This window comes from Emys orbicularis, chromosome 1 (genome assembly GCF_028017835.1).
Source record: "Emys orbicularis isolate rEmyOrb1 chromosome 1, rEmyOrb1.hap1, whole genome shotgun sequence".
Taxonomy (NCBI): Eukaryota; Metazoa; Chordata; order Testudines; family Emydidae; genus Emys; species Emys orbicularis.
In genome coordinates, this window is record NC_088683.1 from 95,366,700 (window position 1) to 95,384,635 (window position 17,936).

General features: G+C 51.0%; 1 protein-coding gene across 1 annotated transcript; it reads left to right on the forward strand.

Annotated features, from left to right (window-relative positions):
- The first annotated feature begins 1,897 nt into the window (after positions 1 to 1,897).
- Positions 1,898 to 16,550, forward strand: TNFRSF13C (TNF receptor superfamily member 13C). The gene is made up of 4 exons (XM_065402219.1): positions 1,898 to 2,021; positions 2,627 to 2,809; positions 15,154 to 15,345; positions 16,417 to 16,550. The coding sequence occupies exons 1-4, from the start codon at positions 1,898 to 1,900 to the stop codon at positions 16,548 to 16,550; spliced, it is 633 nt and encodes a 210-aa protein (XP_065258291.1).
- Positions 16,551 to 17,936: the final 1,386 nt, after the last annotated feature.

The following is a 17,936-nucleotide window of genomic DNA, read 5'->3' on the forward strand; positions in this document are numbered from 1 at the left end:
TCTTGTTTGCAGGATAGTCCTGCAGTCCAGCAGGAATACATGTGAAGCGGTGAGAAGTGACAGGAGGGGAAAGATGAGAAGATTTTCACAACCAAGCAATCTGCTGTAGGTCAGGAGGAATCAAGCAAGAATTGCAGACAGATATCCTGGGTCCCTGCGAGGAGTTTCATCTGGTTCCTTTCCAATTGAACCAAACCAAAGTGTGTATTTGGAGAAGAAATGTTCTCTTTCCTATTAATTATGTTGCTTTATTTAGAGTGATGTGAGGGAATAAGTGGATGAAACTGATCAAAGGGAAAGCTAGAGTGGATTTCATGAAATATTTAAGATCTATTCAACTACAAGAGTCCCCCAAAGAAAGTGGAGTAATCCCATCCTTGGGGTAATTTAAAACAGGACTGGACAAAACAATGAAGAATATACTGTAGGGAAGAAGCATGGGAGGGTTGGGGGTAGGAGAGAAGATGGGACATCACTGGTTTCTTTCATCTCCAGGGTCTAGGATTCGCCAAATGATAACTGGAATAACAGCTCTTGCTGTGAAACAACCATCCATCCTGCAGTTGCTTTGGTTGCAGAAGAAGGGAAGAGCTGTTGATGCAACAAAAGAGTTAATGTGTTAAGTGCATGAAAGCACACTTAAGTCAGTAGGAGTCTTTCCATTAATTTCACTGGGCTTTGGACCAGACATGGGTTCCTCTATGACATAGGTCACAAGTGACATGAGTTTTGAGGGTCTCAGTCTCATTCTAGCCAGCAGTTGTTTACATCACAAATCCAATTTGGCATGATTGGCTATTGCTGCTCAAGAGAAGTCAGGAACTGGAAGAGCAGAGGGTGCTGCAGGTTAGGATTCAGGTGCATTGGCAGAGCTGTGTAGAGAAGACCAAGACAGGAATAGTAGGGGAAGCTGCAAGTTCAAAATAACAGACATGGAGGTGCTCTGATTCCATGGAGAAAAGTGCAGTAGAAATGCATAGGCAGATTAGCTGCAAAAAGGAAGCAAAATAAAGCATTTGTTTAACATGAGCAAATACAGCACACGTGATGTTGAGTATTATTCCACCATGTTCAGACATATCTGCAGCTCAGAACTATGGGGGGGGGGGGGAAGAGGGGTGTTTGTTAAGCACAGGCCCATGTGGAGAGTTCTAGTTTTAGTGATACTTGTGCTGAGAAGTGGAGTCATAAACCCAGGAACCACAGCTCCGATCCCCAAATGGGCTCTCTCGCACTGTAATGAGGCGAAAACAAGCCCTGGGTTGGAAAGGGAATCCTTTCAAAGTGAGATAAAGAAGGGTGAATAGCAGAAACTGAGAAGGCCACAAAGCAGGGCATAGCTGAGGCCTCCAAACCAAAACCAAATTGGTGGTGAGAGAGATGAGATGTAGTGAGTGAAAAGGGAAGTGAAAAGACAAGAGGGATGGGACTAGCGGGCAGTGACTGAGAAAGAGTTTGAGTTGTGGCTTTCACTTGCTTGGATTCCTTCTACAAGCAATGCTCCTCCCTGGAGGAGAGACTGGATGATCAACTAGTGGTTGGCTGTGGTGTGGCAGGAGGCAGGTTATTGGACTAGAAGGATAACTAGTCAGCGCTGGTGTGGTGGCTCCTATGGGCTATGGAGCTGTTAGGTGGGCAGGTTGGGGGAGGGAGATGGGCTGAGGAGGGTGTTGCGTGGGCAGGCTTGGCTGACGCCTTCAGCACATTTCCTCTCCTCCTCCCCCTGATATAGGGCCGCCCTGGGGGAAGTGCAGAGAGCTGGAGCCCCCGAGGGACAGACACAGCTTGACAGACTGTATCTCCCTCTGACACAGGCCCCAGGGCTCTGTGAATTCACACTTGGGCGGCATTCGTCTAAGTCTCCGGGCAATAAAGGAATTTTGAATCTGACTCGGATATGGCGTGGGGAAGCTTAGACAGACACCAGGACGCTGCCTACTCCCTTCCCCTGTGCTTCGACCCCTTGACCAAGGAATGTGTGAGCTGCACAGACCTGCCTGGACACTCCAAGGAGGACACAAGTAAGAGGAGAGCCCCTGGGTTCCCTGGATGGGGATCAGGCACCCATTGGGGATCGGCCCCCTCTTGTAGGGAAAGATTCCAGGGACTGCAGGAATGAGAGAGAGAGAAGGTGGAGACGGGTTCAGGAAGGCAGGGGAACTTCATCCCAAGAGGTGTGGGGAAAAGAAAAACGGAGGAATGGGACAGTCACCGACAGCCAGGGAAGGGGAAGAGGGAGAGACAGAAAGGTTAATATGACCCCAACAGCTAGGGAGAGAAAGAGATCTCAACCCACCCCAGAGATGGAAAAGACAGGCAATATGAAAGGTGCCCCATCCGCACTATGGGCCCCATCCTTTAGGAGAGAGAAGGTGGGGGACTTGGACTATTACTTCCCTGTGTAAGGGGGGCAGAATGGGCAGATGTTGGGAATTATAATTGGTGAGGGAGTTTGCCCCACATTTGATGAAAATGTTGGGATTATCCATTGTGTTTTAACTCCCCAGCCCCCGAGCCCAAAGCCGAGACCATCCAAGGTACCATGGGCAGGATTGCTGTCCTCAAGTCTGCACAGTAGGTCCCCTCGGGCTGACCACTGCCTGTCTTGCTTTAATTCCCTCCACAGCATGCCACACCAACGTAGCCCCCACTTCAACCCAAGCACCAGCGCCTGGCCCAGGTTTGATCTTTGGGATCCCTGCTTTAGTGGGGCTAGTTCTGGTCCTGGCTGCACTCTGTGGATTGCTGACCTGTAAAGTGAGGAGGAGGCGGTGGAGGAAGAGGAGGAGCCCTGATGAAAAGCCCAAGGGTAGGTGTCTTTATTTCATAGATTTTAAGGGCAAAAAGGATCGTTGGATCAGCTAGTCTGACCTCCAGTATAACACAGGCCAGAGAATTTCACCCAGTGATTCCTTCATCAAGCCCCACCCCATGGAGCTGAACCTGAACACATCTTTTGGATAGACATTCAGACTAAGTGATGGAGAATTTACCACATCCCTTGATAATCTGTTCCAATTACCCATCACTTAAAATGTTGTGCCTCATTTCCAGTTTGGACTCTGCTGACTTCAACTTCTAGCCACTGGCTCTTGTTATGCCTTTGACTGCTAGATTAAAGAGCCCTCTAGCATCAGATACCTTCTTCCTCTGTAGGCACTTTCGGCCGTGATTAAATCACTCCTTAACCTTCTCTTCCGTAAACTAAATAGATTGAGTTCCTTTAGTCTTTGTAAGGCAACGAGGCCTCCCTGGGCTCCAAGTGAGATGAGACAGGCCAAATACTGTCCCAGCTCTTCTCCAGAGGCCCCACTAGCTTCTGCAGAAGCTCTCAAGAAAAAAAAAATTAAGAGTGAAATTTTCCAAGTGGCCTCATCTCCGCTCCATTTGTGCACTTGAAGCTTTATGGACACAAACACTTCCCACCCCTCCACCCCCCACCACCCTCTTATTTTGAGCATATCCATCTGTACGCACAGGTGATAGATGCTCGCAGAGATTGGTACATATGAGTACAATGCACAAAATGCATTTGCTTGCAGGCTAAAGAGCACAACCATTTGGGGGAAAGTTCTTCAGTAATGCAGTAGGGCTCTAGTGGAATTATTCTAAACCCTGCATCACTGAACAGAGAATGAAATCCTTTCTAGAGGCTTTTTTTAACCTGCTTTATAGAATTTTGCTGCAGAGCTATAATGCTCTATTAGATTTTATACGTTGGTTCATAAAAACTCTCGAGAAGTTACCATTTCCTATTCAAGTCTGTGGATTTTTCCCCCAAGCTAGAAATATACCCCCAATTGTTCATGCTTGCAAAGTTGTGCTTTTAATCCTAAAATAATAATGAAATGGCAAAACGGTTCATTAACACAGATGGTGGCCTGGTGATAGCTCATGCCATTCCAGAACATAGAGTTCAGCAAAACTCAAACTTCTGGAAACCACAAAATATAGAGTTCAGGTAAATACCGACACCACCTTAATTCTGCCCCCTGGCAGCTGGCAATACCCACTGGGAATTATCTGCATGCAGAGGCAGATTTACAGTAAAACACAGGGTGCCCTGGCCTGGGCCTCCCAAGGACAGGGGGCCCCAGGGCCGGGCAGCTGCGGGGGCAGAAGCTTGGTCCTGCTGGCTCCTGGGGCTCCTGCTGCAGGCTCCCACCCACCGACAGCCTAGCTCCCTCCTCCCCCGCCTCCTTCCCCGAGCGCGCTGCGTTCCCGCCCCTCCCCGCGCTTCCCCCGCCGCCAGACAGTTGTTTGCCGGTGCTCAGGTCACTCCGGGAGGGAGGGGGAGGAGTGGGGCCACAGCACATTCCGGGGAGGAAGCGGAGAAGAGGCAGGGGCGGGGCCTTGGGGAAGGGGGTGGAATTGGGTCAGGGCGGAGGGAAGCACGGGGCCCCTGCACTCCTCCTACACGTACCCCCTGAGCCCCCTGCTGTGAGCCACTCAGGGCAGGGGGCTGGGAGCACCCCCATGACCCCAGCCCACACCCCCAGCCCTGACTCATGCACCCCCTCACACACCCCCAGCCCCCTGCCCTCCCTGACTCCTGCACCCCCCCCCACATCTCCTCCTCACCCTGAGCACCAAACGGGAGCTCCTGCAGCCCCCCATACACATTCCCACCTGCACCCCTCGCACCAAATAGGAGCTGCCCCAGGTAAGCGCTCCACACCCCAACCTCCTGCCCCAACCCTGAGCCCCCTCCTGCATCCTAGCTCCTGGCCAGACCCTGCACCCCAACCCCCAGCCCACTCCTGCACCCTAACTCCCTCCCAGAGCCTGCACCCCCAGCCCTGACTCCTGCACCCCCTCATGCCCCCCAGCCACCTGCCCTCCCTGACTCCTGCATCCCCCTTACACACTTGCAGCCCTGACTCCTGCACCCCCCACATCCCCACCTGCACCCCTCGCACCAAACGGGAGCTGCCCCAGGTAAGCGCTCCACATCCCAACCCCCTGTCCCAGCCATGAGCCCCCTCCCGCATCCTAACTCCTAGCCAGACCCTGCACCCCAACCCCCAACCTACTCCTGCACCCTAACTTTCTCCCAGACCCTGCACCCCCAGCCCTGAGCCCCCTCCTGCACCATAAGTCCTGGCCAGACCCCGCACCCCAACGCTTTTTTACGTATTTTTTTTTTATAAAGTGCTCTTATTCAAAGCGGTTTCCAATAGTTAGCTAACGGGACAAACAATATTTAGAAAGATCATTAAGGGGTCCGCCGAGACCCTCGGCGATTTTCAAGTGGTCTGTGGAAAAAGAAGTTAGACTACAAAAACAATCAAGGTACCTCACTTTATTTTCATTTACTTCCTATTACTTATAGGAGGAGGATGAAGAAAAAAAGAATGAAAAACGGAGGCGGGGGCGGGGGGGGGGGAGGAGGAGATAAGAGAGAATGTTCTTTTTCTTGGCTGGGTCCCAAGGAGGGGCCTCAAAAATGAAGCTGAGCACAGGGCCCCACTAACTCTAAATCCGCCACGGTCTGCATGCGCTCCAGCTGCATTCACTGTGGTAGTCAGAGCCATATTCAATGGTAGAGGAATACGTTGGAGCAGCTGTGATTGTGATACGAGGAGGTCTGGGTCTGAGTCCCCCAGTGTGTGATCAAAGGAAGAGGTGCACGTGTGTACTTCGAGGGTCCTGTCAGCATCATTTCAGCACAGAATTGCATCGGTCATGTCAGTAGCAGGACACCGGGCTCTTCTTGCCATGGGTATCATGGGTAGTGAGGTGGGATGTGAGAGCTGTTGGTGGATTTAATGATTGGTAGGGGAAAGTACAGGTTTGGTGGTTTCCTGTGTGAAGGGGTTGTAGAAGGGTATGGAGTGGTTATTAAATTTTTCAAGTATGGTATTAGGTCAGGGGAGTAAGCTCCGTGTTGGAACATAGGGCAGGTGTAGGTAGCACCTGTCCAGTACAGTAAAAAGACACAGCACAAATGTGTGTGTTATGGTTGTATTGGGGCACCACTCAAAGAGGGCGAAGATAAGGTTGTCTGGGTGTTTACCTGAACTCTAGTTCCTGGTTTTCTCAAGTCTGAGTTTTGCTGAACTCAGCATGCTGGAAGGGCACGAGCTATCACTGGGCAACCTGCACTCTGGGGCAATGTATTTTCCCCCTTTAATTTCCTAAATTTTTAAACAGAAAGAGAAATGTTTGTTGGTAGGAGTTAGTGGCCATTTAGACAGGTGTAGTTCTCACCTAGGTTTGCAGTTGATATGCTACTGTGGCAAGGTAATAATTAAAAGACCTAGCTTTTATATTGTGCAATTCATCAGTAGCTCTCAGAGAACTTTACATCATTATCCCCATTCTACAGATGGGAAACTGATTTGCCAGGGTCACCCAGCAGGCCAGCGGCAGAGCTAGGAACAGTCTAAATACAGTGGTGTTTCCACTAGGCCAGTGGTTCTCAACCTTTTTGGGCTCAGGACTCATTTGTAAATGTTTATGTCCTGTCGCGGCCCAGTAAATAGTCTGGGGGTGGAAGCCCTGGGGTGGTCTTGGTTGGGTCCTGGCCCGCTGGTGGGTGGTAGCTCCTGTGCTGTGGCTGGCTGGACTTGGCTCTCCACTCCCAGCATTGCAACCTCCGGGGTGGCAGCACTGCTCAGGTTTGACTCCGCCCCCCTGACTGGACCAAATTGGTCAGTGGAGTTCTGACCCGGCTCATGGGGTTGCAGTGCGACTCACTCAAATTTGGCCTATCGAGGCTCCCGTCATCATGACAGCTGGGCCAAACCTGAGTGGCCCTGGGACCCCGAGATTGTAGTGCCTGGAGCAGGGAGGTGAGCCCAGCCAGCCCTGTGGGACAGGAGCCACAGGAGCTGCCATGAGACCGACCCTTTGAAACATTCCCAATTTTGGAAAATCCTGCACTAGGCCACCTGGTTGCTATGCAGTTCCTCAGTGCTTCTTCCCCCTCGCACATTGTGTTCCAGTGGAATGGGGATAGCCTTTGCAATGTGTAGTTGCTAACCGCTGGTGAGAGAAATCTCATCCACGGTCTATGTCCCAAAACCTTGACAGTTTTACTACATGTTTGTTACAGTAACTAAGTGTGGGAGAGAAGACTGGTGTGTGTCTCCTTCTCCACCCCCAAACCTAGGTTTGCCAGGCATCCGGTTTTTGACTGGAACACCCAGTCGAAAAGGGACCTTGGCGGTTCCGATCAGCACCGCTGACCAGGCCATTAAAAGTGCGGTCAGCAGTGCAGCGGGGCTAAGGCAGGCTTCTTGCCTGCCCTGGTTCTGCGCGGCTCCCGGAAATGACTGGCATGTCCCTGCGGCCCCTAAGCACAGGGGCGATCAGGGAAGATCCACACGCTGCCCCTGCCCCAAGCACCAGCTCTGCAGTTCCCATTGGCCGGGAACTGTGTCCGATGGGAGCTACGGGGGTGGTGCCTGCGGGTGTGGGCAGTGCGCACCGCGCAGAGCTGCTTGGCCGCGCCTCTGCCTAGGGGCTGGACATGGTGGCTGCTTTGGGGAGCAGTGCAGAGCCAGGGCAGACAGGGAGCCTGCCTTACCCCCGCTATGCCGCTGACTGGGAGCTGCCTGAGGTAAGCACCGCCCGGCCGGAGCCCGCACCCCAAACCTCCTGCTCCAGGTTGGAACCCCCTCCTGCACCCTAACTCCCTCCCAGACCCTGCACCCCCACTCGCCCCCCCCACCCCACATAGGGGTGATGTATATCTTAGCTAATTGTGTTCCGGATTTCAGATGTTTAAATCTGTTACCCTTCATCCCTCCCACCCCAGCTCATGTGGAGGGACAGGTAGAGGGGCCCAGACACCCCACCAGGATCAGGGTCCCCAGATCCCAGGACCCACAGCAGGCAGGGAGCGGAGCAGGGCTCCCTCCGATCCCAGCACACATACAGAAGGGAAGCCCCCTTTCCCCAACTTCCTCCACTACTCCCGATTGCTCCTGTCTTCTCCCCTCCCCCATCACACATTCCCATTTATCCTCCTCCCCATAATATCTCACTGCAGACCCAAACCCCTCTGCCACCTATCACCACCTACTCTTCCACCCCTCCCCTCCCAGGGAGTATTTGCATTTATAATTTATTTGCTTTTCAAATATAGCTTCATCATCTCCTGAATATTCTGCTTTACTCAGATTACATTTATCCAAAAACATAACAAAACTTGAGAGGCAGCTTTTCCCCAAATGTTTACAGTTCAGTCTCAGATTTCTGCCCAGGGTAGGTTTAAAACTTCAAAGTTGCAAGCTCAGAGAGTTGTCAAGTAGTCCATTCATCTTACTGAGATGTTCTCAGATGAAAGAGAATACTCAATGGGAACGAATACAGCCTGAAACAATAACTCGGAGACACGTGAACTGCTCCATGGCAGTAGGTGTTCCCTTCCCCCCATGCCAGGACTTTCTGATGTGCATCAAGCAGTGTGGTTTTGGTACATGCTCCGAGTATGCCTGTTCTAAGCTCCCCATATCCTGATTCACATGGGGGAGGAGGTAGGAAGAGGGGCTCAGACCCTGCAGCAGAGCCCCCCTCCCCCCCCCCAGCACCTGGCACACATGGGGAGTTAGATCACCATAGATGGGCAGCCCCCACCCCTCCCGATCCTGGCACACAGCTCAGATACCACGGGGGAGGAGGGGCAGAGAGCACCAGATCCCAGTTCACATGGGGGTAGGGAGAGGGGCTGAAACTCCCTCCCCTCTCAGATCATGGTGCACACACAAAGTAAGGAAGAATGTGGGGCTGACAGGAGCCCCTGCCCCTATGCTCCCCCAATCCCTATGCTGCTTACCCCCATGTCCTCTTCCCAGTGTCCCACCCCCAAGCCCTTACCTCCCCTATCACTCATCCCCCTTCCCTCAATGCAGCCTCCAAACCCTCTCACCCCATTCACCGCGCTCCTCCACCCCCGAACATGCCCCTCCCTTGCCAGCAAGCATTCACATTCCCCCAAAATAAAAGAAAACCCGGACAGATTTTAGCAATTTGCCTCCCAACCTTTCCCAGATTTCTGCCCAAGATAGGACTAATCTGACATGGGCTGGGTGGAGTGTCTGAAGAGCTCTTTGTTAGCTTGAAAGCTCATCTCCTTCATCAACAGAAGTTGGTCCAATCAAAGATATTTCCTCACCCACCTTGTCTCTCTAATGGGCTGGGAGGGTCACCTTCAAAGATTTTCTGCTTATCCCTTTGACTATCTAGGGAAAGTTTGAAGGCTATCAAACCTGAGAACCCAACTCCTCTGTCTGCGCATGCTCAGTGTAATCTATTATGATCAAGAACAAACACGGGAAGCTTGGGACAAGTCTAACGGGAAAAGCAAAATCTTTTTCAAACAACATTTTAATTTGACTTCTCTCAAAGGGCTAATGGGTGCCCCACGCGCTCCGTTGAGGTAACCCAAGCACAGGAGACCCTGGTGGGATGATGGGAGCCCTGGTTGGAGCTCTAGCCATCAGAAAAAAGTTGCCAGAATCTCTCAACTTTAAGAAAAGCTGTTTTTCTGGGGCTGCATCTTGGGAACCTCTTGCTCAAATAGCTGTGAATTTGGATCACTAACAGAGCATTGTGCCCCCAGGAGTCACGCCAGATTTCAAGGCAATCTCATAACCATGTAGATTTTAGAGCCCTTAGAAGAGTTGAGCTTTAAGCAGAAAGCTGGTCTTAACCTCAAGTATAACAGAGCTGTTGGGCTTCCCTCCCTTCCCTACCAGCCACAAAAGGGCCATGCTCCCTAATCAAAAGTCAGGCAGGGCCACTATTGGGTTGGGTGTGGCCATATCTCTTTTCCCTTGGGAGCTTGTGCCTCTGTGCTGACTCAACCCCACACTCTCTTCTCAGAAACTGTCATGCATAATTTCATGTCTCTCTGAGCACGTCAGAGGCTTCCGGGGAGGGGGTAAGATGTGCTGTTTTCCTGTTCTCTTCACCCTTCTGCTTCTAAGTTTCTGTGCAGCATGGGTGGGGAGAAGGAGGGGAAAATTCCCCCTGAATGTCACAGATAAGCCATCCCTGCATACTGATGCTGGCTCCATGACTGTGCTCCTCTCAGTATCAGTGGCAGCTAGGGTGAGAGATCATCAGGGGCCTTTCAGCTCCTAGGCAGAACACTTAGTTAATTAATTAGAGTGAAGTTTGCTGCAATAAGTCACAAACATTAAAATACTAAGAATGCTACAGGTGAAAGAATCTATCCATGAAAGAGTTTGGAAGTGACAAGATAAGGTAGCAAGTATGAGGCGTGGAGTAGTCTTATAGTTTAAACCAAGGATCGGCAACCTTTGGCACGCGGCCCGCCAGGGTAAGCACCCTGGGGGGCCGAGCCGGTTTGTTTACCTGGCGCGTCCACAGGTTCAGCCAATTGCGGCTCCAACCGGCCGCGGTTCGCTGTCCCAGGTCAATGGGGGCTGCGGGAAGCCGAACCTGCGGACGCGCCAGGTAAACAAACTGGCCCGGCCCGCCAGGGTGCTTACTCTGGCGGGCCGCATGCCAAAGGTTGCCGATCCCTAGTTTAAACATTCTCCGTACATCAGAAATTCCCTTAGCCCTGTTCCCAAAGCCTGACTGCCACAAACACAACGCTTCAGTATGCAGTCTAGAAAGAAAGCTTCAAAAGACTTAAAATAGCAACAGGTACATATGTTTAAGTGTGTAAACGAGGGGGCCAGAGACATGAGAGGCTGAAAAGGGTCATTTTAAAATTAATTATAACTTCAGTATCATTTCATGAAATGACTTGAAATGTGAGGGAGTTGGGGGGACACCCCCACCATCCTAACAGCAATCAGAAAAAGTGCTGCTGAAAATCTTTTTATTTTCCTAAACTAACATGGGGTGAAGATTGGGCTTGTAATGGAACTGAAACAGGGTCAGCTGCACTCCCTCATGGGCAGAGGCCACTCTGCAGCACCCTGCCGCTGTTCCCCCTGCTTCAGCGACCTCTTAAACACCACACACCTAGTTCAAAGGCAATTTAAAATATTCCCCTCCTGGTCCTTACACAGTCGGGCCTTCCAACCCCCAAGCTCAGTGTGTGTCTCTCTCCCTCCTTCCTAGAGCTGGGCCCCAGTTCAAAGTCTCTTCCAGTAGGAGTTTAGCCCTCTAGGTCCCAGCCCCTATTCATTGTCTCTCTCCTTTTAGTTAGGGAGGACCCAGCCCTTTTCCCCAGAGCTGGGTCCCAGTTCAGTCACTATACCCAGGCTTTCTATGACTGTAGCTCAGCCTTGTGTCAGGATCTTCTTCCTGCCTTAGCAGGCTACTCCCAGCCCTCCTAGCTGGGCCAACTCCCCCAGTGTTCGGGTCTTCCTTACAGCAACCTTGCTTGAATTTCCTCAGTCTCGTCCATGGCTTTCTTCCTGCTGCTTGTGGGTAGAATCATCTGATTCAACCCAGTTGTGTCTCTGAAGTAATCAGGATTGGCTAGCCCCAGGCTTCCCAGCCAAAGGGGTGAGCCACCCTGTTACAGGAACCCTGGCTGCTGTGGTGCAAATAGAAATAATTTCTTGCTGGTACTGCACTCATGGGAGGGACATGGGGGGGGCACGTGACCTCCCCACATGACCCTCCATGTGTCTCCTCTCTGCCCTGTCCACAGCCCGGGGCCCCCACGCTCTCCCCGTCCCCTCTGATATCCCCCTTTGTATATACAAACATCAACATGCTTAACTACTCACTTTCCCCCACATATGTAGGATTCAGTTTGTTTATATGGAATATGGGAGTTGGGTGAGGAGCTATTTCAGCATATGTATGACTTATTAAAAGACAAATTTTAAGTAGAACTGTATCCTAAACTGCTTTATGGTATTGTACCCATAAATTGCATTTCAATGGGGGATTCAACTTCCTTTATGAGAACAGAACAGACTCCTGAAACTCTTACCACAAAAGTGGTCCATACTCATGCAAATAGTCCCATTGTCTTCAGTGGGATTGAGCAAATGATTAAGGGTTTTCAGGATTAGGTTCCAAGTTTGTAAATTGTTCTGGATGAAACTGACAATGCCTGAGCTGTCAAATCAGAAGGAGCTTCATTTGAATAAAGGTGGACAGATGTGTGATAAGTCTTAGCTCCGTTGCTAAGATGAGGAACATATTTTCAGCAAAGTTCTTGGCAGATTCCTGAGGCAGCTGGTTTAAAGCCATCAGTGTCCGGCATTATAATCTTCACTTATAGTTCTCTCACCCACAAAGCTGGAAAATGAGGCATGTGTTTTCTTTGTTTGCTGCTCCAGTTCCAGTTAACAAAATGTATGTTAGACTAGTTTGGCTGCAAAGAAGAATTCTATGTGCACTGGGGACAACACCTGATTCCCATCAGGCTGCAGAACTGGGCTGACATCAGAATCCAAACATCCTCTGGTCAGTGCAAGCAGAGGCAGTCCTCTAATGATTTGGACTTGATGTGATGCAGTATGAATGTCATGGATAATTCAGACCAAGGGGGAGAAACAGAATAAAAAACATTGTTTAAATACCTTCTGTCCCCCCCCACACACACACCTCCCCTCTTGAGGACTCCTGACCAATGTAACAGCACAATAAATATGCTAACAAACTTAAACAAAGCCTTTGTTTAAGTTTGTTAGCATATGTATTGTGCTGTTAAAGCCATATAAAGAATTAATGCCCTCCCTAGCCATGTTCTGCTCCTTTAAGGAGCAGAGCGCAGCCAGCCCCTGCAGAGGGGAAGGGGCTAGCTCCAAGTCTTTCCGGTACCCCATACCTGCTAAAAATTTCTTGCCAGTACTGCGTACACCCTACTTGCACTCCTGCGCTGAGACCTTAACTACAGAGGCAGCTGCCTCTCCATCACCTGTAGATGGGAGGGGATTGTGCATGAGAGGGGCTTGCCAGCTAGAGAAGTGGACCCTGAAGGGGTAGTGGCAGCTGCATGGGAGGCATTGGCAGCTCTCTTACGGTATGTCTACACTGTAATTAAAAACCCATGGCTGGCCCGTGCCAGCTGACTCAGGCTCAGGCTAAGAGGCTGTTTAATTGTAGCTTAGCAGGAGCTCTGGGACCCTCCCACCTCATTGGGTCCTAGAGGCCAGGCCCCTGCCTGAGCTCGAATGTCTAAACCACAATTGAATAGTCTCTGAGCCCCAGTCAGCTGGCATGGGCCAGCCATGAGTTTTTAATTACAGTGTAGACATACCCATGAGGGCTTGTCTGCACTGGAGAGATCAGTCAGTGGTAAAGCAATTGATTGTCCCACCACCATGTTAGTATGAGTGTCCACACTCAGGCTACCTTAAACTGGTTCAGGTGAGGCGGTTTGACATGACGGCTCCCTTTGTGTGTTGGCTGATGGTCCCCTTTTACACCCCCCAGCCATGTCTCCTTCATCCCAAACCCCCATAGTAGGAGGGGATCACACATAGCTCGCATAGGCCAAGCTCATTTCACCCACCATCCCTCCATTCCTCCCACAAGCTCCCAGTGGGCCACCTTCCCATCCCCCTCTATTTCAGGAACTCCCTGCAACTCCCCTTAATCTCCCCCCTGCTAGGGGCTCTGTGTGCCCCCATGCTAGCATCCTCCAGTCTCCCCCCATCCACCAGGGGCTCTGTGTGCCCCCATGCTAGCATCCTCCAGTCTCCCCCCCATCCACCAGGGGGTCTGTGTGCCCCCATGCTAGCATCCTCCAGTCTCCCCCCATCCACCAGGGGTTCTGTGTGCCCCCATGACCCCTTTTCCCTCCCCCCAAAGGTCCCCCATTCTCTCTTCCATGCCAGGGGTTCTGTTCCCCCCACTTTCCCCTCCCCTCACAGCAAGGTCCCATGCCAGGGGCTCTGTGTGTCTTCCCTCTCCTCTCCCTCCACAAAGCACCTGTCTTAACTCCCCCGCCAATTAGAAGGGAGGGTTGGACAGCCGGTGCCCTCTCTCCCTCAGCTGGAGCAGGCTTTGAGGAGGCAGGACTTTAGGAAGGAGGAAGGAAGGGATGAAGAAAGCCTCCTTCTCTCTCCTCTCCCTCTGGCTGCCCCTGCTGGCTGCCTGTCCACCCCACAGGGAGAGCAATTATTTCTCCTCTGTATTCAGGCTGTCAAGATGTTAAACGCTGATGGGAGGATGAGCAGGGGTATTGTCATGCTGCAAGATGGTAGTGGGTGCTACCCACAGGTGATAGACGCTCCAAGTGTTCCCCATTGTCCCTCTATAGATGTTCTGATCATCCCCAGAATCAACAGAGGTCTGGCCATTGAGGCCAGGAACATTCCCCGAAATGCTGGCCTGGATCAGAGGTGGTGTTCAAAAGTTATTGTGTTACAGATAAACAAACCAAGAAATGCTGTGGAGTGTAAGGCCTTGCAATCTCAGCCAACTACCCTTCCCCAGAAATGTCCTCCACCCACTTTACCCCATTCTCCTCCCACCCCCAAAAGACACCCTCCCTCCTCTGCAGAGCCTCACCCAGCAACCCAGAGACTGCAATCTCTGTCCCCGCATAGTGCCCCATGGTGTCCCTCCCCTCCCCTCCCCGATGCGCTCCCCTCACCCCGCAGTGATGCCCCAGAGGTTTGCAGCCAGCAGAAGAAGCAGAGCTAGTAGCTAGGGCCGGGGCTTTCTCTACACTAGAGAAGGCAGCATTGCAGTCTATTGTTCCACTGCTCACAGAGCTCCACCTGTGCCAGTGTGATGCATGCGTCCAATTCAGGCTAGCCCAGGTCTTACCCCCACAACATCTGGGGGTAAGTTACCTCAAGTTCTGCCTTCTTAGAAATCGTCTGACTCTTTTGAGCATGGATGCGAGGTGTTCTTCTGCAGGTTGGGAGGGAAACTGTCAGTGTAACCTGGCTAATGCAGACATGGTCTCTGGAAGGTGGGATGGGGAGGAAAGGCAGAACTCCTCCTTGTCACACCTCTCCCACTTGTCACTGGGAGCACAAGAATAGTTTGGCAGCTGGGGTGAAGGTTGAGGGCCTTGTCCCGAGGTGGAGAGGGGATCTGACAGCTGAATGGTTGTTGGAGCTGCCCACTGACAATAGAGGGAGTGCCCACTGGTGACATCCACTGGCCCTTTACCCCCCCTCCTTCACTGTAGCACCCCACCTCCATCTTGCATGTGCTCCTGCAGGAGGATGTCATGGAGGGTAGCTCAGCCCTGAGCTATACAGCCCACCCTGGCTTGTGCATTATTAATCAGGTTTTTTCCCCTTGTAGAAAACCTGGACTGTGTCATTTCCTGTGAAAGCCAGGCCTGTAAGGGACCGAAACTGCCAGAAGAAGATGATCTCGTACTGGCCACATGCCCACACGTGAATGGCGCCCTGAAGCATGCTGGGCCAGCAGGAAAAGGAGATTTCTCAAAGAGGAAGCCAGTCTTCCAAGGTGGGGCAGGAAGTGATGTCATAAATGATCTGGAGAAAGGGGTAAACAGTGAGGTGGCAAAGTTTGCAGATGATACTAAACTGCTAAAGATAGTTAAGACCAAAGCAGACTGTGAAGAACTTCAAAAAGATCTCACAAAACTAAGTGATTGGGCAACAAAATGGCAAATGAAATTTAATGTGGATAAATGTAAAGTAATGCACATTGGAAAAAATAACCCCAACTATACATACAATATGATGGGGGCTAATTTAGCTACAACAAGTCAGGAAAAAGATCTTGGAGTCATCGTGGCTAGTTCTCTGAAAATGTCCACGCAGTGTGCAGAGGCGGTCAAAAAAGCAAACAGGATGTTAGGAATCATTAAAAAGGGGATAGAGAATAAGACTGGGAATATATTATTGCCCTTATATAAATTGATGGTATGCCCACATCTCGAATACTGCGTACAGATGTGGTCTTCTTATCTCAAAAAAGATATACTGGAACTAGAAAAGGTTCAGAAAAGGGCAACTAAAATGATTAAGGGTTTGGAACGGGTCCCATATGAGGAGACATTAAAGAGGCTACGACTCTTCAGCTTGGAAAAGAGGAGACTAAGGGGGGATATGATAGAGGTATATAAAATCATGAGTGATGTGGAGAAAGTGGATAAGGAAAAGTTATTTACTTATTCCCATAATACAAGAACTAGGGGTCATCAAATGAAATTAATAGGCAGCAGGTTTAAAACAAATAAAAGGAAGTTCTTCTTCACGCAGCGCACAGTCAACTTGTGGAACTCCTTACCTGAGGAGGTTATGAAGGCTAGGACTATAACAGAGTTTAAAAGAGAACTGGATAAATTCATGGTGGTTAAGTCCATTAATGGCTATTAGCCAGGACGGGTAAGGAATAGTGTCCCTAGCCTCTGTCTGTCAGAGGGTGGAGATGGATGGCAGGAGAGAGATCACTTGATCATTGCCTGTTAGGTTCACTCCCTCTGGGGCACCTGGCATTGGCCACTGTCGGTAGACAGGATACTGGGCTAGATGGACCTTTGGTCTGACCCGGTACGGCCTTTCTTATGTTCTTATGTTCTTATTATGTTCATTGAGCTCTCTGTTCTCTCAGCCGGCAACGAAGAACGTGACCATGGCTTTCCACTACCAGCAACAGAGCTGGGGGCCACTGTCCTGGTGACCACAAAGACCATTCAGAATAACTGCACCACTGAGGAGAGACCATGACAGCAGGCAAAATAGGGCTGGCTCTAGCTGGTTGCCCACTGAAAGTGACAAAAACCCCTTCATTTGGGTGGATAAGCTGTTGCATGGAAATGACTTTAATCAGAACGAGACTTTTGCCTTAAATGAGGTCAGCCTCCTATGCCTTTTGCCTTTTATGTAACCCTTCTGCCAGGCCGAGTTGATAGCAGCAAGGGCCGGGTTCAGTACATAGGGGTCCCCTCCCAACAGCGTAACACAAAACCAGCTCGAGCCCCCACCCAGTGACCTGGGAAAATCTTACACACACCCCTGGGTGCCTCGAAGAGGCAATACTTCCCCTCTTGCAAGCACAGAGACTCGGTGTAGCAGAAAATGTTTAATAACATGAGGTAAACGACATAGCATTAAATTGGGAAAACACCACAACTAGAGTTCATAGACCAAACCATGAGCGAAGACCCACCCCAGCAAATTGGGCCGTGTCCTTTCCCGTTGGTTCTTGAAACCAGCAACCCAAAAATCACCCAAAGTCCCAAAAGTCCAACAACCCCCAAAGTCTCTGTCCCTGGTCAGTGCAGACCCAGAGTTCAAAGGGGGGCGCGCAGGGTGTTAAGGGGCACCTTACGTGATCCGAGGCCTACCGTCCGCCTCTCCGTGGGGTTCCGCCGCAGCCTTCACCACAAGCCGCTCCACTCCACCAGCCGTCCCGTGAGCCGCTCCTGCCGTCCCACGAACTGCTCTGCTCTACCAGCTGCTCCGCTCCCCGAACCGTGAGCCGCTCCAGCCGTCCCCACAAATGGCTCTGCTCCGCTCGCCGTTCCTTGGGTCACTCCAACCATCCCCGCAAGGCTCCGCTCTGCTAGCTGCTCCTCCAGCCGTCCCTGCAAACTGCTCCACCAGCCGCTTAGCAATTTAGCTTCAGGCTCCCCCACTAGTTAACACAGCACTCAGTGATCTCAGCTCTTAGTAACTTTAGCTCTTTTGTGATTTTAGCTAGTAGTAGGGGAGCCCCAGTGCTGGTGCATTATTGGCCCAAAGTGAATTCAGCTCAGCAGCCTGTAACTAGACTCCTAATGGAATCAAAGTTAGCTCTGACATTCAACAGTGGAGAGAGGAGGAGGTGCAATTGGTGTTTCAGACTCACAAAAGGCACCCACACCACCAGATACAAATACCCACCCCCAACCTCTCTCAATTCACTAGGTTTCGTAACCCATGCCTCTTGTCAAGCGAGTGCTACTTAGTTAATGGTGAGTCCGTCTGTCATACAACAGTTCCACTGGCCTTGATTCACAGAATCGGGGTAACAAAACTTTATTCTTCCTGCCCCAATAACAGAGAAACTGGGGATCCCACACCAGCCAAAGTAACCACTTTCAGTTGCTGTTGTCTCATGCCAGGCGGGTG